Source organism: Camelus dromedarius, chromosome 14, assembly GCF_036321535.1.
Source record: "Camelus dromedarius isolate mCamDro1 chromosome 14, mCamDro1.pat, whole genome shotgun sequence".
Lineage (NCBI taxonomy): Eukaryota > Metazoa > Chordata > Mammalia > Artiodactyla > Camelidae > Camelus > Camelus dromedarius.
In genome coordinates, this window is record NC_087449.1 from 33839907 (window position 1) to 33864003 (window position 24097).

Consider the following 24097-nt stretch of genomic DNA (forward strand, 5'->3'; position numbering starts at 1 on the left):
GTATTCTAATTATAGTTTTCTTCTTTGACAGAATTTTTGAAGAGATTCGGAAAATTGAAGATAATGAATTTCATTACCAAGAACAGGTACTGGAAGTCAAATTCTTTTTGACTGTTATCTGTGACCAAGTTGAAACTGGTATGGACATTGTTCCTCTTTTTGGAAGTGTCACTGGAGTTTTAATTCTGCCATTCTCTGTCATGTGAGTCTCAAGATTGGCTTGAGTGTATCTGAAAATTAACTCTTGCGTTTTTGAGTTTATATTGAGTAGTAATGGTGAGAGGATTAGGCAGATTGACACAGATCATATTGTATGATAATCATTGATCTACCTATATAGACATTTCAACTGTCTATCTGATAAACATTCCTGGAGAGCTGGATATTTTGGGAATTCAAATATTGTGAAGGCATTCTACAGGATAATCTGTAGTAATTACCTATATAATGTGCTTTGGGATTTCAGGGCAAGGAGAGCATTTGACTTAATTGGAATAAGACAGGGAAGGCTTCATGGATGTAGTAAATCTGAATTGAGTTCAGCATTAAAAAAGGGTAAGATTTAGATACATTCTAAGTAATGGGAAGGACATAGTAAGGAACTCTGGGGTATTGTGAAAAAGCTTATGATCCTACAAGTCTAAGCATAGGATATATGAAAGGAAAGTTGAAAGCTAAGGAGTTTAGAGCAGGGTTTTTTTTAAGACCCTTTTTGTGCCTTGGATCCCTTTGGAAATTTGTTGAATCCTGTGGACCCCTCCACAGAGCAATATTTCCTTCATCTTTGTAAACTTTCAGAAAAGTTGCCATAGTAGTACAATGATCACTGGTGTATCCCTCACCTAGACTTACCAGTTCTTAATATTTTGCTATATTTTCTTCTCTCTCTCTCTCTTATTTGTGTATGTATGTGTTTGTATATGTATTTCCCTCCAAATACGAGACTTAATTATAGATAATCATGATACTTCACCCCTCAATGTTTTTTAGCATGTATTTGCTTATAAACAAATGTATTCTCTTGCATAAACTAATTTCATTTAGTATGATAATCTTTAGATCCATCCATGTTGCTGCAAATGGCATTTCATTCTTTTTTATGGCCGAGTAATATTCCATTGTGCGTAGATACCACATCTTCTTTATCCATTCAACTATTGATGGACATTTAGGTTGCTTCCATGTCTTGGCTAAATAGTGCTGACATGAATATTGTGGTGCATGTATCTTTTCAAATTAGAATTTTCTCTGGATATATGCCCAAGAGTGGGATTGCTGGATTATATGGTAACTATTTTTAAGCTTTTTTGTAAGCTCTCCACCCCCCGCCATTTTGTCTCTCCTCACTTTTTTTCACCTTTAGCAGTATTCATGAATGCTTGTCTTGATTTTAAAACATAAGCCCAAAGTATCTTACACTAAAACCTAATCAGTACAAAGTCAGAACAAGTCAGAACCACCCATACTTCTGTTTGAACTGCCAAATTAAGTCACTCAGCTTATTTCAGCTTTTATACATTTCTCTTTTATTAACAAAGTTGACATATCTTCTTTTCAGACTTTTTTTTCTGATCTTAATAAAGACAATTAGTAATGCCCTTTCAAACTATTCAAACCAATCTATTCAACCAATTTTTATTTCACATGGGAACTTAGACTCAATATGTCTTATAAATCAGCTATCTGAACTAGAGAAAAGCTGTTTAAGTGCTTTTCTGTAGGCAGAGAAACAGGAATAAGGTAACAGTAATGGAAAGCAGGGAGAGTTTGTAGTAGACAAAGAAAATTAGAGGATAGATAATAAGTGTTAGAGAAGATGTAGAGAAATCGGAACTCTCATAAATTGCAGGTGGGAGTGTAAAATGGTACAGCTGCTTTGGAAAACAGTTTGGCAGTTCCTTAAAAAGTTAAACATAGAGTTACCATATAAACCAGCATTTCCACCTCTAGATATACACCCAAGAGAATTGAAAACATATGTCCATACAAATACTTGTACACTAGTGTTGACAGCAGCATTATTCACTATAGCCAAAAAGTGGAAACAAACCAAATATCCCTCAACAAATGAATGATTAAACAAAATGTAGACTATGCATACTGTGGAATATTATTCAGCCATTAAAAGGAATGAAGTACTGATTCATTCTACAACATGGATGAACCTTGAAAACATTATGCTAAGCGAAAGAAGCCAGACACAACAGATCACATATTATATGATTACATTTATATGAAATATCCAGAATAGGCAAATCTGTAGACACAGAAGACAGACTGATGGTTGTCAGTGGCTAGGGTGGTGTGGGTAACAGGGAGCAACTGCTTAATAGGTATGAAAATTTCCTTTGGAACTGATGAAAATATTCTGGAACTAGATAGAGGTGATGGTTGCACACCTTTGTGAATATATTGAAAACCACTTTACTGTAAATTTTATTTTTAATTGTATCCTTTAAAAGCGTAGATTTTATGGTATGTGAATTATATTTTTTAAAAAATTACAGGATAGAATTTAAGTGGTTTTTTTTCTAGTACGTTTTCCATTGCCTTGGCACCAAGGATCTGCTTTTAGCTAGGGTCCTGTTCTCTCATAGGAAATATTTTGAATCTCTCAATTTTGTAGCATACTGACTAGAACAGTTAACTTATAAATAAGGGCCTGGTGAAAATAACTGATGAAAAAATTTAGGGCAGAGTAGGGGGAGTCATTTTAAACAATAATAGCACTTTAGAGGGTGGGGTAAGTGAAATAGGCAAGGGAGATTAAGAGGTAAAGACTTCCAGCTATAAAATAAATAAGTCATGGGAATGTAATGTACAGCATAGGGAACAGAGTCAGTAATGCTGCAGTAGCTTTGTATGGTGACTGATGGTAACAAGACTTACTGTTGTAAAACTAATGTATGTTTCAGGTACCTTTACATCTTTCCCACCCCACATACAACAGTAGCACTTTATTGACTAATCAGCTTGATTCAGGAATGTCTCCTGAAGTGGGCAAAAAAAGCTAACAATCTTTTCTTACTTTTTCCATATTCTATTTTTATGTGATAATGCAGTAGGTATCATACACGTATGTTTTCTAATTTGATGTATGCATGTCTCATTTCTTCTCCATGAATGCAGTAACCTTCACTTCTGTTCTGTCTTCCATTAGACAAGGGAACAACCTACACTGTCTAGGAAAGGACTGGGCAGTGTGGTATTTGGGAAAGAGTGTTCACTGCTATGTTAAGAGGCCTGAGTTGTAGTGTTTGCTCTGCCTGACACTTATTGTGTGACCTGGGGCAAGACATCTAATCAATCTGAGTAATTTCCTTGTTGTAAAATGTAGGAATGGAGCCACTTGGTATCTAAAAGACCTGTCAGTTTTTAAGATTCTGTTCATTTGGGTGCTTAGTAAATACTTGAATTGGTTACTTTCCTCTGGAAAGGTATTTCTATTTCATAGATTAAAGCGCTTGTGGTCATTCTTTCAGTTTTAAATTGAAGTAATATAATGATTAAGGTAACTTCTTATATCAAGACTTTTATCTAATAACACATTTTGATTTCTACATTGATTTTGACTCATGCTTACAAATAGTTTTTAGGTGATAAAATGATGAAGACTGTCTTTGGGAACTTCTCAGTTGTGCTGGGCACTGGACATGTAAACAAGCACATACAGTTCAGTGTTGTAATTTCTCTCATGAAGAAGCTGTGCTGTGATTAGAGCCTAGTGTGTTGTAGGGCTCATGGTGGGGGACTGGAAGGGTGTTAGGTTAAGCTCCTTAAGGTAGTAGCTCTGGCTAAATTTTTTTTAGAATTCTGAGCATCAGATCCTTAAGCTACAATTATATCTTGTTGTATCTGTTTGGAAGCTTTTGGTCTCATTGTTTATTAAAAAATCTAAGTATTTATATGTTGTGGCAAATTGAGGATAGTAATAGGAAGTTTCTGGTGTGAAGTAATTTTATTTCTTTACAGACAGATCCAGTTGAATATGTGGAAAATCTGTGTGAAAATATGCAGCTGTACCCACTACAGGACTTTCTCACTGGAGATCAGCTTCTTTTTGAATACAAGCCAGAAGTAAGATTTCCATTTCTAAAACTTACTTGTAGAGAAAGAGGAGGGTGAGATAGTGCAGAGATGTACTTAAGAACTGTGGGAATAGAGAAAATTTGGTTATATCTGTTTCCAAGGTTTTTGTTTGTTTAAACAGAAGAAATATCACTAGTTTTGTGGGTAATTTTTCATGATTCTTGTGTTTGACTCTTTTAATATGAGAAGAAAATCAAGACCTCTTCTAAGGTAATATTCTCACTACTTTTCAAGTGCTGAAACTTCTATAAAATAGTTATTTAAAGTCATTCCTAAGAATTATGTGCTTTAATTGCTAAAGACACTTAGAGATTTATTTAACTAACCTTTTAATTCTATTAAAGACAATTAAGTTTTAATCATTTGAACATATTTACAAGAAAAATACAAGATTCTCTGAATTCAAAGTATGTGACTTATGGACAGTATTACATACAAATAAATAGTTGATCAGGGTCTTTCCTCTGCTAGTCCTGGGGAATAAGTCATTTTATTCCATATAGGGTAACAGTTCTCAACTAGGGATGATTTTTCCCCCAGGGGATATTTGTCAGTGTCTGGGTACATTTTATTTGTCACAACTGGGGAGTGCTCTTGGCATCTAATAGGTGGAATCCAAAGATGCTGCTAAATGTTCTGCAGTTAGCCAGCCAGAAGGAAGGGTATAGCTCAAGTAGTAAAGCGCATGCTCAGCGCCCAAGAGGTCCTGGGTTCAATCCCCAGTATCTCCTCCAAGTGGAAATCAGGAATAAACCTAATTACCTCCCCCTCATAGAACAAACAATACAAGAATTACCCAGCCTGAGATGATGTTAATAGTGCTGAGGTTGAGAAACTTTGATATATATATATATTTTTTAGTGTGTGGGCAGTGGTAATTAGATTTATTTTTTGTTTGTTTGTTTGTTTGTTTTAATGGAGGTACTGGGGATTGGACCCAGGACCTCGTGCATGCTAAGCATGCGCTCTACCACTTGAGCTATACCCTCCCCTTGATATAGGGTATTCTAAAACTACTATTTTTAAAGAGGATTGGGAATTTTAAAGGAAGAAGCAGCAGCCACACATTTTTGTCCTCTCCATAGGGTGGTTGTGCCCAGGGATCCAAGTATTTTTTTTCTGAACCACTATTTGTTGTTTTTTTCTCAAAGAAATGGTGTTTAAATGGTAGTTAGGGTTTTAAACCTAACCCACGGTCTTATGTTTAGTCCTTATCGTAGCTGAAGGATTATTGAAAGAGGCCCTACATTGGGATCATTTTACTGATTCTTGTGTATGAAGTAATATAATGTATAGCAGTCAAGAGCATAGTTTTTAGAATCATGTACAAACTTGGTTAGAACTCCGCTTTTGCCACTTCTGGGTGTGTTGTTCTGTGCAAATTATAGAATCTTTAACCTGAGCTAGTGACTTAACCTTTAACCTCTGAGGCTTTCTATAAAATTTATACCTTAGGGCTGTTTTTAGGATTAAATGAAACAACGTATGTTAAACATTGCGTGGCACACAGTACAAGCTTAGTAAATGTTAGTTCTTTTTACTGTTAGTCCTATTACTATGTAGGTTTTGAGATGAGTACTATCTATAGCATTACGAAGAAACATTTGAAACAGCTGATAGACTAATGAAGTTTTGTAAATTAAGGTGTCCGTGAACCGAAAATAGTTTCATGAACATCAAGATGCTAGGGTCTTGGGTTGTCTAATACAATGTGGCTTTGGCTTTTTAACAGAGATGTATTAGGTTAAAGTTGAACTTGTTATGTGTATGTTCCACTCCCCTCAACCCCCAATTAGGTCATTGCTGAAGCGCTTAATCAGTTAGTTCCTCAAAAGGCAAATCTTGTTCTACTCTCTGGTGCTAATGAGGGAAAGTGTGACCTCAAGGAGAAGTGGTTTGGGACTCAGTATAGTATGGAAGGTAAGATATTTAAAAATTGTCCTACATTTAGATGTATCTGACTCACCTATGAATTTTCATTCCATAATAATTTGTCTGATGGTTCCTGTGGGAAACAAAGCATATATTTTTTCTGATGTTTCCTTTGAAGTGAAAATTATTTATACTGCTTTGCAGGAAGTTATTTTCCGCTAGGTTTATATCTAAATTTATAAGCTAGTGAAAAAAATCCTGTTATCTTGGTAGTTTGGGGGCAGAGTTTTGACTGTGTTTTAGAAATGTGCTTCTCAGAATTCAGTGTGCATATGCATTACCTGGAGGTCTTATTAAAATAAAGATTACGATTTAGTATCTTTGGGGTAGGGCCTACAATTGTCCATTTCTGACAAGCTCCCAGGTGATAACAGTGCTGCTGAGACCACACATATGAGTAGCAAGAGTCTAGAATTCTTGGATATGTCAGTCACAGTTTTCTGGCAAAAGGAAAATTGATTTGTGAAGGCCAGTTGTTGACTGGTTTGCTATTAAGAGAATTCTGAACATTGCATTGTTTATTGGATCAGTTTGTCTTTCATTTCTACAGATATTGAAAACTCTTGGGCTGAACTTTGGAAGAGTAATTTTGAATTAAATCCAGATCTTCACCTTCCAGCTGAAAATAAGTACATAGGTCAGTAAAAATAGCAATCATTTTATATAATCCATCCATGTACTAGTAAAACAAATAGGACCTGTGTAGAACGTTATGTTTTATAAAATAACATTTGAATTCATATTTGAGTTTCCCAGTAATGCTCTGGGATGAGCATTACAGTTTTCTTACTTTTTCAAATGAGACAACTAAGGCTCAGAAAAGCAAAGCAACTTGTCCTAGACTATTCAGTTGGTGAATGGAGGAAAGAGGACTTAAATATGGATACTGGGACTCTGTAAAGCTTTTGCCTTTTTTGGTATATCATCGCTGATCCTTTCATGTCAGTCTCTGTAGGAATTGCCTTTATCCTGTCTGGTTGTTCTAGTGTTTTTCAAACTATAGGTTGCATCCCATCAGAGGGTTGTGAAATCAGTGTAATGGGTTGTGAAAGCATTTAAAAAAATCAATTAGAATTGAAAATAGCAAAATATTTCATTGCATAAAGAAAAGGGCGTTATTTAAAGAACTTCTTTTCCCGGTAGGCATGTGTGTGTGTATCTGTCTGTCTACTAGCTTTCAGTGGAAAACAGTCCTATGAGAAAGTCACTGGTCTAGGTCAAAGGTTAAAGCTGCATATAACTGATTTACTCAGAATACCATTTTCCCCAGCAATTCCACTCCTAGGAATATACCCCAAAATAGGTATATACCTAAAAATACCCAAGTACTCAAATAAATACAGGTACATATATGTTCATAGCAGCATTATCTACAATAGCCAAAAGTAAAAATAGCCAGTGTCCATAGTGAATAAATGGGTAAACAAATTATGGTTTATACATACAATGGAGTATTATTCAGTCATGAAGTACTGATCCATGCTTCAACATGGATGAACCTTGAAAACATTATGCTAAGTGAAAGAAGACAGACACAAGGAGTCACATATTGTGTGACTGCATTTACATGAAATAATCCAGAATAGGTAAATCCATAGAGACAGAACACTGATGATTGCCAGTGGCTGCAGGGAGTGGGTAATGGGGAGTTGACTGCTTAATAGGTATGGTGTTTCCTTTTAGGGTAATGAAAATGTTTTGAAACTAGAAGGAAATGGTAGTTGCACGCTGTTGTGAGTGTACTAAATGCTGCCGAGTTGTTCACTTTAAAATGGTTAATTTCATGTTATATGAATCTAACCTCAATTAGGGGAAAAGTGCTTTTATATTTTATACAAAAAGTCTTGCATATTTTAGATGATTCAGTTTTACATCTTGAACTTGAAGTATCTAAACAGCTTATTTCTTTTTAATGAATATAGCCAGTCCCTTTTTTAAAATTCTTAAATTAGCTATTTTGCACCTATGTGTTGTTGAAACAATTTATGTTTTCATTAATTTAAAGGACACATTTAATGTTGTTTCAACAGAACTGTTCTGTAACCTTTCAAAAGTCTGTAAGTTTGGTAAAATACGTTCTCATTCAAGAATGAATTCATCTGACGGGGGCGGATATAGCTGAATGGTAGAGTGTATGCTTAGCAGGCACGAGGTCCTGGGTTCAATCTCCGATACCTCCATTAAAAATAAATAAATAAAAACCTAATTACATCCCCCCCAAAACCAAACCAAACCAAACCAAAACAAAATAAATAAAAATCCAAACACAGAAGAGTACATACTATTAAAAAAAAGAATGAATTCATTTGTAAATTGGTTTATACAAATTACAGTTAAGATTGTCTCTGAGAAAGGGAATGAAGCAGATTATGGAGAGATCAGAATCAACTGTTGGGAAATTACAGCTCTTCAGAGTTCATTTAGTTTAAGGTCAAGGGAACTTTCTTTTTAGTATTGTTCTACTAATTTATTGTGCTACAGCATTTGAATTTGGTTTATTATGCCACAAAGAAGATTCTTAGACTTTGGAAATCAAGAACAGATTTCGGGGAATTCTGTTGAAATACCTGAATGATTTATTACCTTTTCCTTTTGTTAGCCACGGACTTCACGTTGAAGGCTTTTGATTGTCCGGAGACAGAATACCCCGTTAAAATTGTGGACATTCCACAAGGTTGCCTATGGTATAAGAAAGACAACAAATTTAAAATCCCCAAAGGTAAAATGTTTCCCTCAAAAGCAGTGAAATAAGTATAACAAGTCTTTTTCCACTTTGTAGCAACATTTTCTCCCTGTGTCTAACACCTCCCTTCCTTTCTCTTTCCCCTTCCACTTGAAGACCTTTTCTAGGTTAATTTATCAGATCTATTCTGTGCTCCTGTGGTATCACAGAAATTCTTATAGACACTGCAGATTCCAGGAAATAAAGATTCAAGCCTAAAATGAAATTATTTTCGGATATTTTTCTTTCAGTTATATGAAAGCAGAACCGGGTGTTTGGCCATCCTAGGGAATGGGTGGTGTTTTTGAACAGTGTTGTTAAAAAGAGACAGAGTAAGAGTAAGCTGAAGGAAATTATTCTTAGACACAATAGATAACCTAGCCCAGCATTACAAATGTATCTTCTGTCTCTCTCCCTCTACCATTTTGCTTTTCAGCACAAAGGAAGCATAGTATACAGTTAAGTAGACTGAAGTTCTTGTCTTCAACATGGTAGCCCAAGCTGTGTTGCTTTTTTCTTTTCTGTTCTTGTGCGTGGCATGGGAACTTGCTGAAGCAACTTGAAACCAAAGGCTGAGTATTCTTGGTTGCCAGTTAACCCAAATCCCTAACCTTAACACAACTGGACTATAGCTTTGAGGGATTCTTGAGTTTGTTGGGAAGGTTTTTACTCAATTTTTCTTGAATAGATTGTGAGTTTCTAAAAATATTCTTAACATTCAGCTTCCTTGGAAAGGCTCTGCTATAACTTTCTGTGAGCATTGGGAGTGCTCCCTGTCCCTTGATATGTGTACCTCTGGAAACATTTTCCCTGACCAAAGCCCTTGAGTCTGTCTGTATATCTGGTCTTCCAATGAATTAAAGTGTGCCTTCTGGATACTATTTAGAATGGGTAAATATTACTTTCTAAAGACCCTTAATGATAAAAATGTAATGAGAATTTAAGGGGTAGTAGTTTATTTCAGAATTAAAAAAAAAACCATTGTTTTAGGGGAAAATAGCAGATGTATTAAATATTTGAGGCCTCTGGCCTATGTTTTCTTATTTAAGGTCTTTTTTTCTTTCAGCATATATACGTTTCCATCTGATCTCACCTTTGATACAGAAGTCTGCAGCAAAGTAAGAAATTGTCCTCTTTTCTGGAAAATATTTTTATCATTATTAAAAAACTATTTTGTTGTTTCAGTCATTCTGCCATTTTCTCTGTCAGTGCTTGAGCTGTGCTCCTGGTTTATGTGTTTTTTTCTGTGCCCCAAATTATTGATCCTAATCACTGAAATGGAATTGTGGTTGCTCCATCTCCAGCACACATTTGTAAAACATGCTGACAGTGCAGGCCTAGTCATTGAATTACTGGTTTGAGAAGGTTCCTTAGAGATGAGTTTGGGTTAGCTTCCAGTCTGTGATGTGGACTAACAAATCTGTTAATCCTGTATTGAGAGACTGGCAAAGGAATCTGATTATACTTTGTTCTTAGCAGATTATTATATATGTATGTAGATAGCTGCGTTGTGGCAGGTCAGAGAGACTAAAATGTGCCTGAATCATAAGAGGTGCTCAGGAAATGTTAGTGTGCTTCTTTCTTTCCTTTGCCATGTAACCTGTAAGATACAGCCTTAAAATGTCATGCAGCACTAATATTTATTAATACTCAGCTTAAAAAATGGCACCACCCTCCTACCTTCCCTCAGATTTTTAATTCGTCAGTCAGAAAACCTAAGCTGCAGGGATTGCCAGAACGTTTGGGCCAGTTGCCTTTCCATGCATTTTACACTTATCTATTGTGCAGTATAAATTTTCTATGTGTGCTTGACGTGAAAAAGGTAGACACTGCTGAAATGGGAGTTCTCTAATGCTCCTGTGAAACTGGGAGCCCTGGGTAAGCTGTACTTACCTTTGAACTCAGTTAATAGACAGTTTTACATTCTGTCTGGAGTAGTGAATTAACATCTTTCTAAAAATGAAGTTTCTTACTCTAAATTGAAGCAAATCTGTTTGTCTGTTTCTTGCCAATTAATGATGCTATTTGTATTTTATACTCTTAGTGTGGTCCTCTTTGATATCTTTGTCAATATCCTTACCCATAACCTTGCGGAACCAGCTTATGAAGCAGACGTGGCACAGCTGGAGTACAAGCTGGTAGCTGGAGAACATGGTTTAATTATTCGAGTGAAAGGATTCAACCACAAACTACCTGTAAGTATAAGCGCTCTGTTTTCCTTGTAGAGAGCTTTAAAAATGAAATTTGAGAATTTATATTTGTTGCACATACAGCACCAAGCAGAGAGACTTGTGTGTGAGGTGTTGTACGTAGAAAGAAATGTTTACTAATGTGTATTATTGTGCTTTATTATGTGTATTATTGGGCTGACAACAGCTATTCTGTAACTTTGGCCACACATAAAAGCAACATATATTCATTAATTACATTAATCTGTGTTGTATGCACTATGAATATGTATCTTGTTTCCCTTCTAAGTTTATGATCCTTTAGAAGCAGACTCTGTATCTTAAAGTCAGTAATTTATCTTTTGGTAAGGAATGTGTTTCAGTGTCACTTTGTCAAAAACTTCATAAGTAAAGAAAGAAATATGAGATGCTGGGTTAGATCATTAAGTACCAAGTAAAATAATATTATATACCCAGTGACAAATTTTATATCTTGATTTCTTGGGCAGAATGTAGATTAAGGTTTGGGGAATTGGGTTCCTGCAAGGAAAAATCTGGAGGAGAGGGTCTGGCAGAAATTAGACTTGTGCTGAGAGGTAATGGCCTCCATATCTTTGCAAAAACCCTAGAGAAGAATATAGTTTCTCTTTTGTACCCTTGTCCCTGTCAGTCTCCCCAGGGAACGAGGATTGCTCTTAGGAGGAGACACCATGGAATACTTTACTTTTATTAACCTTCAAAGGCCTAAATATAATGTCACTTAAAATCCAGACAGATTGAAGCCTGATAGTTGTCATTTGGGAGGTATATTTTGGAATTACCTGGAGAGCTTTTTAAAAATACAAATCACAGAAAAGTATTTGAGGTTCCTCATTTTATGACACTTACCTAATAGCCTTAGTGTTACAACTTAATGTTACAACTAGGGATCAGTTTAGGTGGAAGGAAAAAATATTTAAGAATACCCATGAAAAATTTTAAAAATATGATTCATTGCTCCAAATCAGACAATTATTGAGGATTTCAGCCCCTAAAGACTCTTTGAGTCATTAGTACTTCTCTTATGTCTCCCACAATGCCTACTACCATACTGAACCCCTGGTAAAAACCAATGGGAAATATTTCCCCCCTAAAACTTAGCAAATTTCCATGTTTCTCCACTTAAAGTGCTTCTTTCTTTTCTTCTTAGCTACTATTTCAGCTTATTATTGACTACTTAGCGGAGTTCAGTTCCACACCAGCTGTCTTCACAATGATAACTGAGCAGTTGAAGAAGACCTACTTTAATATCCTCATCAAGCCTGAGACTCTGGCCAAGTGAGTTTACATGGGATCAGCTTGTATTTTGAAGGCCTGGAAGTATTTGCCTTCCTAGGAATTACGTTTGGGGAATAGGGTATAGTTTCAGTGCTTGTTTTCAGGCGTGATAGAACTGTGCTGTGTTTTAGGAAAGCAGCCCATGGAGTTACAGGATTTCTAAACCCAGCTATTTGTGAGTAGGACTGCAAGCAGCCTACTATTATACTTAATTAGAGGCTAAAGGTAAAAAAGGGTGTTTTTTCCAAAGTTTGTAAGTAAATAATAGTTCAAGAAGTGCTGGCTTTGTTGTAACTCAAAATTGCTTACTGCTGATTTTAGTGTGATGACTTTAGCGTATTGGATGTTATGATAAGTAGCTCAGTTAAATTGCTTAACACATCATTTATCTGGCAACTGCAGCTATCCAGAATTCAGCCAAGGTTCCAGAAGAGAGCAAGAAGACTTCTGGATAGTCTGTAGACTAATACTTAAACCCTTTGCCAGTAGGCAACCCTCTTGGACCTTTCATCAGAGCCTGCCTGTTCTTTCATCCAGGGCTAACTGTAGCCTATAGGGTACCTTCATGTGAATCAGAAAAAAAGCCTTTGTGGGAGGGGAAAAAAGTCCCCTCTGAGCAGTCACAGCCCTTTGTGTACATGGCTTGCAAGCCCCTTCTTGACCTGTTTGCTGGATCTATAAATGGTAGACAGAACAATTTTATATAGAGGCCCTGCTTTTGACATAGTTATAATGAACCCATAAATGGCCAAAATTCAAAAGCAGGGGAGGGAGTAGTTAAGAATCAGACATGTAATAATTAATAATCTGATGACAAAAAGTTACAAAAACTAAAACCAAATACAAGTTGGAAAGGAGAATTGTCAGGAACTATTGATATCATGAAAAATAGCCCTGTGTATCCAGTAACTCCTGAATACTACTTTATTAAAATGTGGTAGAGTAATAATAATACCTATTCATTGAAGATCTGTTATGTGTTAGACCTAAGAACTTTAAATGAATTTATTTAATTCTCACAGAGAGCCTGTAATGGTAGCCAGTATTATTTCCCTTGTTTTACAAATGAAGAAACTGAGTCACAAATGTTAGATAACTTGCCAAGTTCAAACAGCTTAATGTGTGGGAGGGGGTTGGGGGATGAGGAGCCCAGGGGTTAGTTTGATTCTGGCCCAGAACCACTTATACTGTATTGTCATCATGGTAATAGATATCCATAATAGTCACCTCCATTATGTAATAAATAAATGTTAGTGAGATTTCAAATCAAAATAGTAGTATTAAATTGGTATGTGACTCACCTGGCAACTTAGGTGAAATATTTTATTTTGCAACTGAAACAGATAAGTGAGTGAGTTTTACTAATGAGCAAATCTTTGTAACAGTTTGACTATGCAGTTTTAAATGCTTTTTGGTGATTATGACATTGTTTCATTGTCTGGAGTTGTGATAGAAATTGATAGTCTCTTTTTGGAAACACAGCATCTATAGAAACTTAACCAAATCGTTCTTTACCCTTTAGATTCATTTCTTACACCAAAACCTTGTTTTTTTTCTGTTTCTGTACAGAGATGTGCGGCTTTTAATTCTGGAATATGCCCGTTGGTCTATGATTGACAAGTATCGGGCTTTGATGGATGGCCTTTCTCTTGAGTCTCTGCTGAGCTTTGTCAAAGAGTTCAAATCCCAGCTCTTTGTTGAGGGCCTGGTACAAGGAAATACCACAGGCACAGTGAGTATGAGGTGCTCTGTTGCTGTTGGCTAGGTTTGAATGCTGTTGTGAGCTCTGGAATTGCATGAGTTCTTCCCTGAAGGGGAAGCTCTGTAGTTTTGGCAGGCCCAGCATTGTTATCATCTGTTTAGAAGGGAGCCTGGCCTCTCTGATGCAGGGCAAGACTTTCTTATGAAGGAGATTGCAGGTATGGGACAGCACTTTGAGTTAAATGGGTTTGGTAAATATATGGTATTGGTTACATTTGTTGAAATATATATACACATACACATACTTAGGCAGAACTTGTCAAGCTTGTGTGTCAAACTATGTATCAAAGTGAGGAGCTTGAACTTTATCTTTAGTAAATGGAGAACCACTGAAGGATTTAAAATAGGATTTGTCGTTAAGAAAGATCCAGAGGGGCCAGTTATGAAGCTGTTATTAAAGTTGACATGAAGTATGATTCCATTTATATGAGGTATCTAGAGTAATCACAGTCATAAAAACAGAAAGTAGAGTGATGGTTACCAAGAGTTGTGAGGGGGAAAAAGGACGGTAGTCATTGTTTTATGGGTAATGAGTTTCAGTTTTGCAAGGTGAAATGTCTGAAGTTCCATTTCACAGCAATGTGAAACAACATTATGGAACTTCACACTTAAAAATGGTTAAGATAGTTAACTTCTGTGTTTTTACTATAATAAAAAAAAAGTTGAGGTGAAGAATGATGAAGCCTGAGGTTAGGAAAAACAAAAGAAAAAGAAATGATTAAGAAATAATGAGGTAGAGGATGGTCAAAACTCAGTGACTGATTGGATATGGGAGTGAGAGAGAAGGGAGGGGTCTAGGATGAAGCTCCTTGAACCAGTGGGTTGATAGAGGAGCAGGACAAGTAGTAGGTTTGGGAGCATATGAAGAATTTGTTCTGATACACAATGAGTTGGATGTGTCTCTGGGATCTTGTAACTAACTGAGGTCCCTTCCAGCCAAGAGTGCTTGTTTGGGACTCTCCCTAAAACTGTTGGGCTGTTGATCATCTTCCTCCATGGCCTCCCTGTTTCTCAGAACCAGCCCTTTGATGGAATATATAAATAGCCACTCTTGAGACTGGCTGCTCTAGCTCTGTCTTTATCCCCCGACCCCCAAACCAGCTTCAGTTTCTGTCCTACCCACAGAAGGAAGTTTGAAAGCCTCAACCAGGAAGAAGAGCAGGGTTAGCTGCCTACTTCTCTGAGCACAGTGGGAGTTCTATGCAGGGGTCCTTTTGGTTCAGAGGACTTGGTACCATGAATTGCCCCAAGCAAAAACCGCTTTAGAGATGAGCTCACCTCCCTAGTTATCCCTCATTTTATAGATTAGAAAACAAGTCTTGAAATGGGGGTCAGACGCATCCTTCACTTAGTATTAAGTATTTATTCTCTTGCTCACTCTATGCCAGGCTACGTATAATAGATCCAGTTTTCTAAAACATGGTCATGGTTGTCACAGGGGGCACAGCCTATTGGGGTAAACTGAACAACTAAGTTTGATCCAGTGGGGAAACTGTCACAGTGGACGGGTAAACAGAGGACCAAGGGAGAACTGAAAAGGAGCCACTTCAGTTGAGAGATGCTTAGTATTCAACAGACATCATCAATATTGAACCAGTGAATGATGAGCCCAGTTAAGTGAAAGACCAGCATTTTGCCTGATGGACTCTATCTCCTTTCCTAACGCGTCCCAGGGCTTCCCAAGTAATTAGAATATTGGTATTGGTTGGTTCTCGGTGAAATTAATGTCTGTAGAGCCTGATGTCATTATTTTCTTCTCTTTGCCCCCTAGGAATCTATGGATTTCCTGAAATTTGTTGTTGAGTGAGTACTGGTTGAGTTTTCTCTTTGGGAGTTATGTGTTTATAGTAAGAGGCCTTGAGCCCACAACTTGGTTGTTGCTAAATCCACAACAGAGATGTAGTAGGTTTTTTTGAGGCTAATTATGTAATCAGAGCAGTTCAGAAGGGACTGTGAAAGGCCTGACCTTTTCAGTTTTGGGGCGGGGGTAAGAGGATAAAGGCACTGCCTCAGTGACCCGCACTGATTGTTTTGCAGCAAGTTGAACTTCATGCCTCTGGAGCAGGAGATGCCTGTGCAGTTCCAGGTGGTAGAGCTTCCCAGTGGTCACCACCTCTGCAAAGTGAGAGCTCTGAACAAAGGTGATGCCAACTCTGAAGTCACTGTATACTACCAGGTCAGTGGCCTCTTTGCACACAGCTGTGCTCATGGCTGAGAATCTTTAGGACACCAAAGCCTGGTGGAAGGTCCAAACTATCTGGGGGAAGTGATCCTATGATCTTCAAGTCCGTTTTGTGGTTACCTCTGTGGTTTTGTGCTTGGGACCATTTGTCCTCTTGAAATAACTACATTTAAAAATTGCTCCTGTCAGTGAAATGGATCCTTTTTCAATCACATTGCTTCGTTAACCACCCAACCACTAGTCTAGATGGACAGAAACTGAAGTGTGGCTGGAAATTCCTACATGTTCCTCTGACAGAACTCCAAGGAGCAGGGTGACATTTGTTAAAAGGACAGTGTTGAAAATAAGCAAAAGTAAACATAGCCAATCAATCAGTATAAAGTAAACAGAATGACTACTAGAGTCATAATTAAAGGTTTCAAAGCACCTGAGGGGTAGGATTTATCACCTCTATTTTATGGATGATGAGTCTGAGGTTGAGTCCTTTACTTACCTGAGGTCATATCAGCTGGGGTGTGAATTTATACATTCTGTCCTGAATCCTGTGCTTTTTTTTCCCACATCATTCTGGAGAGATGGGATGGTACTTAAAACAAGGAAGAGCTTTGCAGCAATCTCGATTGGCCCATAGACTAGTCTGTAGTTAGTCCCACTCACTTCTAGGACTGTTGGGACCTGTGCGTGTCGAGACTGATCTCAGACTTCCCTCTGAAGCTCCTAGAGCTGCTGCTGGGGTCCTGGATTTTCTGCAAGAGGAAGTCAATTCTCTGTCAGGCTCTTTGAAGATCCTTGGCCTGGACTTCGGGCTGGACTGCATGGCCTCATTCCCACCTTGTCCTTTGATTGTGTTTCTGGCCCTGGGCCTGAATCTTTTCCTAGAGGCCCAGCTTGTCTGCCTGTAGCTATCTGGGTTATTTTCCAGGTTCTCAGCTTACTTATTGAATTGACCACCAGGTCCCAAACTTCATGAACAGTATGGCCTGGCCCTGCTTAGTCCCATCCACGTTTTGGTGCTTAACCCAGAGAGTATTTTCTCTAGTTGCAGGCAGGATTTCATATTGTAAGACTGAGTCTGTTGAGGTACTTTCCATCTATCACCTCTTAGCACTAGCTTCTAATACCAACTACTTCTTTTAGGGAACCGATTCCCTCCTCACAGAGAGCGTTTTGAACAGGAAGTTGATACAAGGTTTTGACTGGTTTTGTTGCAGTCCTTTCAGAGGCAAATAGGAAATCTTGCTGCTGACTAAATAGGGCTTGTAGGGCACATAGGCTTCAGCCTCCTTTGGCAAAAGGATAAGGAATAGAAATGAGTCTGTTATCAGAGGAGCCTGCAAAAAAGCCTGACTGTGGGATGCCTTAGCAGCATCCTTGCTTGTTGGCCGCCTGCCCTCTTCTATTCTAACTGTATTGTCTCCAGGACAGCCAGGATGTGGTCTCCAAGTGTGGTATCTGCCTCTTAGGCATTTTTCTTATCAGCTGGTTTTGGGTCCCTGTGTGTGGCTGTGGAAGCCCCTACTCATATCCTCTCCATCTGAGGAACAGGTCTAGATACCCTTCACTGATCCCCAGACATTCCCTGCTCTCCTTAGGACTTGGAGCTGCAAGTAGTTGATTTTAGGTAGTGTCCTCTGGGTCCTTTTGGCAGGAGCTGGCAGGTCAGGGATTATTGGACTCATCTCCATGTCTGCCTGTGGTTCTGTGCTAGAGCTGGGAATACGAATGATCAAGCATGATTCCTCACAGACTTTCCACTTTGTGGGAAAGCAGAAAGTATGGCAAAAGAGGGTATGATAAACTTTCTTGGGGGAATAGAAGAGTGGGAATAGTCACTCTTGGGGGAAGAATTGCTGAATTATTAAAAAACTCTGTAAGCCTTTGGATTTTCAGTTGATCTGACCAGGCCTCTCCTTTCAGTCAGGTGCCAGGAGTCTGAAAGAATACACTCTTATGGAGCTGCTTGTGGTAAGTTGTTTTAAGAAGAGTTGAGGTGTTCAGGAGCCCCTGAGCCACAAGGATTGGCATTTCAACCTGGGGGCTAGGGAGTTAGGAGTGGTCAGAGATCTGTGATTGGTAGGGGAGATGCTTGTTTAGTATTTCTCATTCAGTGTGAGCATGGACGGGGGGCCTGGGCGACTTAGGAAGAAAGCAGTTAGGGAGGCTAGACTCTGGGGTTGTGTGTTACACTTTTGGGGGAAGAAATGGAGGTTTCTCTGCTGAGAGAAGTTGAGCTGATGGGTAGTATGTTGAATTACAGATGCACATGGAAGAGCCTTGTTTTGACTTCCTTCGAACCAAGCAGACCCTTGGGTAAGTCTGCTGGAAAGAGCACTGAGCTCAAGTAAGGTCTGGGGCTTACTTGGTAGGCTTAAGTTTATGAGGTGTCCTGACTGAGCAACCTCTCAGAGCTCTTTGGTCCTTCCATGCGTTAGAGTCATACTTACTGGTCGTAACTTCTGGGATTTGCATCTTGGACTATGATCAGGTTTTGTTTGGTCAAGTTTCAAGATTAGCAAGAAAAAAAGCTAGCCTGTAGCCCTCAGTTCAGAAGAGGGGTGGGTACCCTAATCTGAGAATAAAATAGATGTGCATATTTATGGATGCTCTTCCAGGACCTCCAGGTCCAGGAAGGGTGAGGAGAAACCCTTCCCACTCATCTCTAGTGCCTCCGAGGAGTTCATAGAACTTTTCACTCTGGCTGTAGGTACCACGTCTACCCAACCTGTAGAAACACATCTGGGATTTTAGGATTCTCTGTCACCGTGGGGACTCAGGCAACCAAATACAAGTGAGTAAGCGGGCCCAACTATTATTCTTGGCACAGAGAATAGGGGCTGCATCCTTAAACCTCAGGCAATTCTTACCAAATAGGTTTTGCTTCATTTAGTCATTGGAGGGGTAGGAGATGGAGAGTGGTTCATAGATGGCCTGAGCCAGGACTTATCACTGGTTCCAGTGGGCCTACAGGGTCTGCTCAAGTCCTGTGGTGACCGTGCAGGGCTTGCCAGTGTTTCCTCTCTTCAGGCAGATCTGAGACAAGAAAGGCAAAGATGCCTGACCTGGCATTCATGCCTGAGCCAAGGTAGAAGGCCTTGTTGGTTCTCAGTTTTGTAATGGTCAAGCATGGTTGTCACTGGCTTCATATGATACCAGGAAATCGGGCTAGAGGTGGGGTAGGGGTAGGGTTGTTCACCATTCTCTTCCTTCCCTCAGCTTAGGGAAGAGTTAACACTTCAGCCTCTTCCCTGAAAATATGCCTCAGCCCCAATTCTCTCCTTTGCCTTCTGCTTGAGACCTGGTCACTGATGACTTTTAATTGAAGATACTTTGTTTCAGTTCTGAAGTTGTTGATAAGAAGATAGAAGAGTTTCTTTGTAGCTTTGAGGAGAAGATCGAGAACCTCACTGAGGATGCATTTAACACCCAGGTGACTGTGCTAGCCTGGTCTTTTGTTCTTTGGCCCACCAAGCCCTCATGACAACTAGACACCAGTCTTAACAGTGCTGTGTGCTAGCTAGTTCTTTGCAGCCTCACTGTAATCCGGCCATGTCTTCCTGGCTTCATGCCTCCCCATCACGCGGCAGGCCCTTTACAAACCAGACTAGACAGGGCCAAGTGTGTTCTGGGGGGAACTGGTGTGATGCCATGCTTGAGGGCGTCTTTTTGGTGATAACAGGTCACAGCTCTGATCAAGCTGAAGGAATGCGAGGACACCCACCTTGGGGAGGAGGTGGACAGGAACTGGAATGAAGTGGTGACCCAGCAGTATCTCTTTGACCGCCTTGCCCATGAGGTATAACACGGTTTTCAGAGTAAGAAAGCCCTGACAGGGACTCCTGATTTAATAGGAGACACAATTCTAGGCAAGTCCTGGGGCAAATCCTGATGAGAAACCTGGGGCACTGGTGCAGGGTTGGTTATTTTCTTGCCCATTTCTTGATCTGATTAATCAAATCTTGTTTCCAGACCAGCCTCTCTAGCACCTTAGGTGGCCAACTGAGCAGGATGCTAATCCTTACTCCCCAGTCTCAATCAGAGCAAATCCATTTTTGTATATATATTCAGGTTCTCTATTACAAGGCTTGTGGAGAAAAAAGGGGTCTGCTACTTAAAAGAAAATTGAGAACTTCTCGTCTTTATGGAGTTCCTTTTCCAGGTTTAACAACTCCAGATTTGACAACTTCTAGCCCAAAGTAATCTCATGAAAAGAGAGCCCTGGGTCCTACAGTCCAGTGCTCTGATAACAACCCTATGCGGCAAAATTACCAAAGGACATGGAAGGAGGGGTTACTTAACAAGAGGTTTTGTTCAGCCCAGCTCTTTAGGCTCTGCAGTTTTCCTAATAAAAGCAGTTTTCTCAAACCAGAGTATAACACCATCACCATGTATCTGAGAGGTGACACTAAGGTGTGATGGGTTTGGCTCAGTGACTAGTACTTAGCTGTAATTACAGCATCTGCTACCCTTCCTTGCTTATTTGCCAGGTCAGTCATTGCTAATAAACACAAAGGTGTGTCAGAGGCTGGTTTTTATCCTTCTCTGGAAGGTTAGGAGCCAGCTGAATCAAATGATGTGCTCAGGCTACTAAGCAGGACCAATGAGGTCTGCCTAGGGTGTAATGTTTAAGAAGTCTGTCAGAAGATACAATGTTAGCCTTTTATAGCTTTCTATTTTCCCTTCCCCTTGTAAGATTGAAGCACTGAAGTCATTCTCAAAATCAGACCTAGTCAACTGGTTCAAGGCCCACAGAGGAAGAGGAAGTAAAATGCTCAGCGTTCATGTAAGTATGGGTACCTAAGCTGTAGCTCTGTCCTTTTCAGACATTTAGCCCAGTTACCATGCACTGAGTTTGGGTTAATATCAGAGATCCTGACAGGTCTTTGTTCAAATCTGGTCAACATTCTCACCTCAAGTCCTTGGCCTTTTTCAGGTTGTTGGATTTGGGAAGTACGAGCTGGAAGAGGATGGTACCCCTTCCGGTGAGGATTCAAACTCTTCTTGTGAAGTGATGCAGCTAACCTACCTGCTGACCTCTCCTCTGTTGGCAGAGTCTACCATCCCCATTACTGATATCAGGGCTTTCACATCAAAACTTAACCTTCTCCCCTACCATAAAATAGTCAAATAAACTGCAGTCTTGTGGCCTGAACCACTGTGTATTTAAAAATGTATTTGTACTTTATGAAGTCACACTACTACTGCCTTAGGGCTTCCACTGAATTTTTGCACTGGCATCATAGAATCTGATTTGCTCCCTGCCCCTACAACCTACCCCCTTCTCTTGTGACTAACAAACCAATGGTTACTATAGCAGCTGCAGAGAGAAATTAGCAGGATGGCCCAAGCTGTAATCTGAAAGCTTGCAGGAGGAGTTTCGAGAAGCCCTGTCCTATCCCTCTCTGATTGAGAATCCAGTTCTGTACGACAGCCTTGCGAGGCCCTAGGTAACCGATGTCTTCTTAGTACCTAAATGCCAGGTGCTAATATTAATACCTGTGTTGCTGTTTTTAATGTATTTAAAAATAAAGATAGTTCTGTATTGCCCTTCTGAATGAGCCATGTGCTGCTGTGGCATTCCTTTTATTATATTTTCAGTGTGGGGTGGGGATCTAAAAATAAACATTCTTCCCAAACCCACTAAGGCAATAAAGTATTTTTGGATAAAATGTTGGTAGCCATACGTGTGCTATTTGAGAGTTCAATTAAGACTTGAGAATAGCATTTTGGGGGCTAAAGACAGAACACAGAATGTAAGGGAGGAAAAGGATGGACTCCCTTCATGAGTTCAGAGAGTCCTTGTAAGTTAGCTCCTGTATTCAAGGTTATGATTATCCAAGTGTAGTCATAAACATAATAAAAGAAACGCATTAAAAAAAGGCTGGAAAAATTACTTTATGAAGCCTTAAGAAGCACTGAATATAATTAAACTGTAGTCTGGAGTTAGATACAGTAATAGTTCAATTCCAAAATAAACGTTATTGTAGGTGAGACCACGAAATTTCCTAACACTTGATTTTTAATACATTGCGCTAAATTTTAGTAACAACTCAGAGGAACCAGTATTTACAGTAGATGGAGTATTTATGAAAAATCTGGCATCAGGTATATTATATATATGTATATATGTATATATATATAGAACCCAAGATTATATGAACTAGGAAACATATTGTATATATCAACAGCAGTACTACAGTGCAGAGTTTGAGACTGGGATTCATAAATGCTTTTCAAAGCATGGGGTTTGGATAAGGAGCCGACATCTTGTTTTCAACACCTGAAGTTTTTCTCAGGACTGAAGTCAAAATTGTAACTGCCACAGAATAGGAAAAAGGGAAGCTTTTCTTGCTTTAATTGTTCATCTGCATCAGAAAGTCCAGTTATCCCTGAGATAGGAACCACTGCAATAAGAAGGGAGTGAATTGTTCTCCCAAAGGAAAATTGTTGCTTAATTATGCCTCCTGCCCTGGTCACCAGATGCAAACTATGTGTTTCCAAACCTAATGCTTGGCAGCACCAAGACGTTTCAGTAATGGTTCATCATACACCCAGCATTCTCCATCTTCATGAAATAACTGTAAGAGAAAGGGGGAGAATTATTTTATGTCCCTGTGCCACTCCACCTGCCCCACCTCTCTCTCCACTCGCCCAAAGCACTGCAGTGAGTTTCAGGCAGGGACCAGGGCTCACCTCCTACATCACTAATCTTTTGGTACTTCAGCATTCACAGAAATGAAAGACCGAGTCACAGGGAACAGAAGTTAGGAAGTCGAGGAGGGCTCCCCAAAGCAAGCTTACCCTTGTCTCCCATTGAATTTCCTTTTCTTTCCTTTCTCGGGCTTCTGCTCTTTGTCTTTCTTCCAGTCTATGCTTGGCTTCAGTTGCTGCATCAATGTCTCTGATTTTTAAGTTGAAAGTGACATCCTTCCAAAGGCTAAAGAAAAGTCAGGGTGCTAAGTACTTGATGGACAGAGGATTTAGCAAGCTTGAGAATGAAAGGCTAAAGCCACTCTGAACATAACAATCACAGTACAAAGTCAAATGGCTTTAAGTGCTGTAGTTCACAGATTAAATCTCCTTAAGCTGGCACCAGGGCACTAGAGTAAAAAAATAGAGAAATGGACTCAGAAGATTCCACTGCTAGTTGTCAAAGGAGGAAATAAAGGATGGGGCAGAAAGCTGGATATATGGTTAGGACAATAGAACAGAAAAAAACTGAGATTGGGATTTTACTTGTGGGTTTACCTCTAACTAGAGATGTCAGCTCACCTCTCTAGGGCTTCAGCATCCTTTATTATAAACCAAAAGGGTTAGATCAGAAGTGAGAAGTTCCATTTCAGAAAAACTCCCGTGGAGTTAAAAGAGTAAGAGTCAAGAGATGCACTGCAGAGGCTTAAGGGAGGGCAAGAGATTTGGCTTCCTCTCAAGGCCTAGAAGATGGTAACTGGACAAGTCTGGTACAAACAGTACTTTACAAAGTGAAGGCTCCAAGGAACTAGGAAAGTAGCCATCCTAAGATCCCCTTGTGTGAATAGCAGAGCATAAATGTCTATACATTTCCACTGACAACTATGAGCAGGCAGTTCAGGCAAGCAGACTGTTGACGAGTAAAAACAAGACGGGTTATAATCTGTAAGGTCCCCTTCACTTAAGATGCTAAAGAAAGAATATGCTAATGTGCTAAAGAATTTTAGTGCATGATTCCTTATACCACTAAAAGATCCTGATTTTACTGCACAAACTGAAAGGGAAAATACGACATTTGAGACTAATGGAAAATTGAATACCAATGAGATATTTGGAGATACTTGATGATATTACAGAATAACCGATTTTTTTAAAAAGTATGATAGTGTTTTTTGTGTTTTTAAAAAAATTCATTAAAAAATTCATTTTAGATATACATACTGAAATACTCAGGAATGA

At 39.0% G+C, this 24097-nt stretch overlaps 2 protein-coding genes and 1 long non-coding RNA gene across 11 annotated transcripts in view; 1 reads left to right on the plus strand and 2 right to left on the minus strand.

Moving 5' to 3' along the window:
• Positions 1-8710, minus strand: part of LOC116156868 (uncharacterized) — a 37980-nt gene extending 29270 nt beyond the window's left edge. Inside the window, exon 1 of one of the 2 annotated variants that reach the window (XR_004140761.2) lies at positions 8605-8710. This is a non-coding gene — a long non-coding RNA (uncharacterized LOC116156868). Of the gene's footprint in view, positions 1-6055; positions 6095-8604 lie in introns of those variants that run through there. The other variant, XR_010383836.1, reaches the window with a different exon arrangement.
• NRDC (nardilysin convertase) overlaps positions 1-21726 on the plus strand; it is a 71423-nt gene extending 49697 nt beyond the window's left edge. For 2 of the 3 annotated variants that reach the window (XM_010984744.3, XM_031465117.2), the window contains 18 exons: positions 32-86; positions 3973-4077; positions 5886-6009; positions 6572-6658; positions 8621-8740; positions 9810-9861; positions 10788-10938; positions 12101-12228; positions 13798-13960; positions 15761-15792; positions 16027-16165; positions 18089-18136; positions 18429-18481; positions 18876-18959; positions 19508-19598; positions 19848-19964; positions 20862-20951; positions 21102-21726. In XM_010984744.3, coding sequence (XP_010983046.1) covers positions 32-86; positions 3973-4077; positions 5886-6009; positions 6572-6658; positions 8621-8740; positions 9810-9861; positions 10788-10938; positions 12101-12228; positions 13798-13960; positions 15761-15792; positions 16027-16165; positions 18089-18136; positions 18429-18481; positions 18876-18959; positions 19508-19598; positions 19848-19964; positions 20862-20951; positions 21102-21299 — 1837 coding nt within the window. In that variant the 3' untranslated portion in view covers positions 21300-21726. The remainder of the gene's footprint in view (positions 1-31; positions 87-3972; positions 4078-5885; positions 6010-6571; positions 6659-8620; positions 8741-9809; positions 9862-10787; positions 10939-12100; positions 12229-13797; positions 13961-15760; positions 15793-16026; positions 16166-18088; positions 18137-18428; positions 18482-18875; positions 18960-19507; positions 19599-19847; positions 19965-20861; positions 20952-21101) is intronic. The other variant, XM_064493591.1, reaches the window with a different exon arrangement.
• Positions 21727-22044: 318 nt separating this feature from the next.
• OSBPL9 (oxysterol binding protein like 9) overlaps positions 22045-24097 on the minus strand; it is a 123264-nt gene continuing 121211 nt past the window's right edge. For 5 of the 6 annotated variants that reach the window (XM_010984741.3, XM_010984742.3, XM_010984740.3 and 2 more), the window contains 2 exons: positions 22970-23105; positions 22045-22746 (listed from right to left, as the gene is read on the minus strand). In XM_010984741.3, coding sequence (XP_010983043.1) covers positions 22672-22746; positions 22970-23105 — 211 coding nt within the window. In that variant the 3' untranslated portion in view covers positions 22045-22671. The other variant, XM_031465119.2, reaches the window with a different exon arrangement.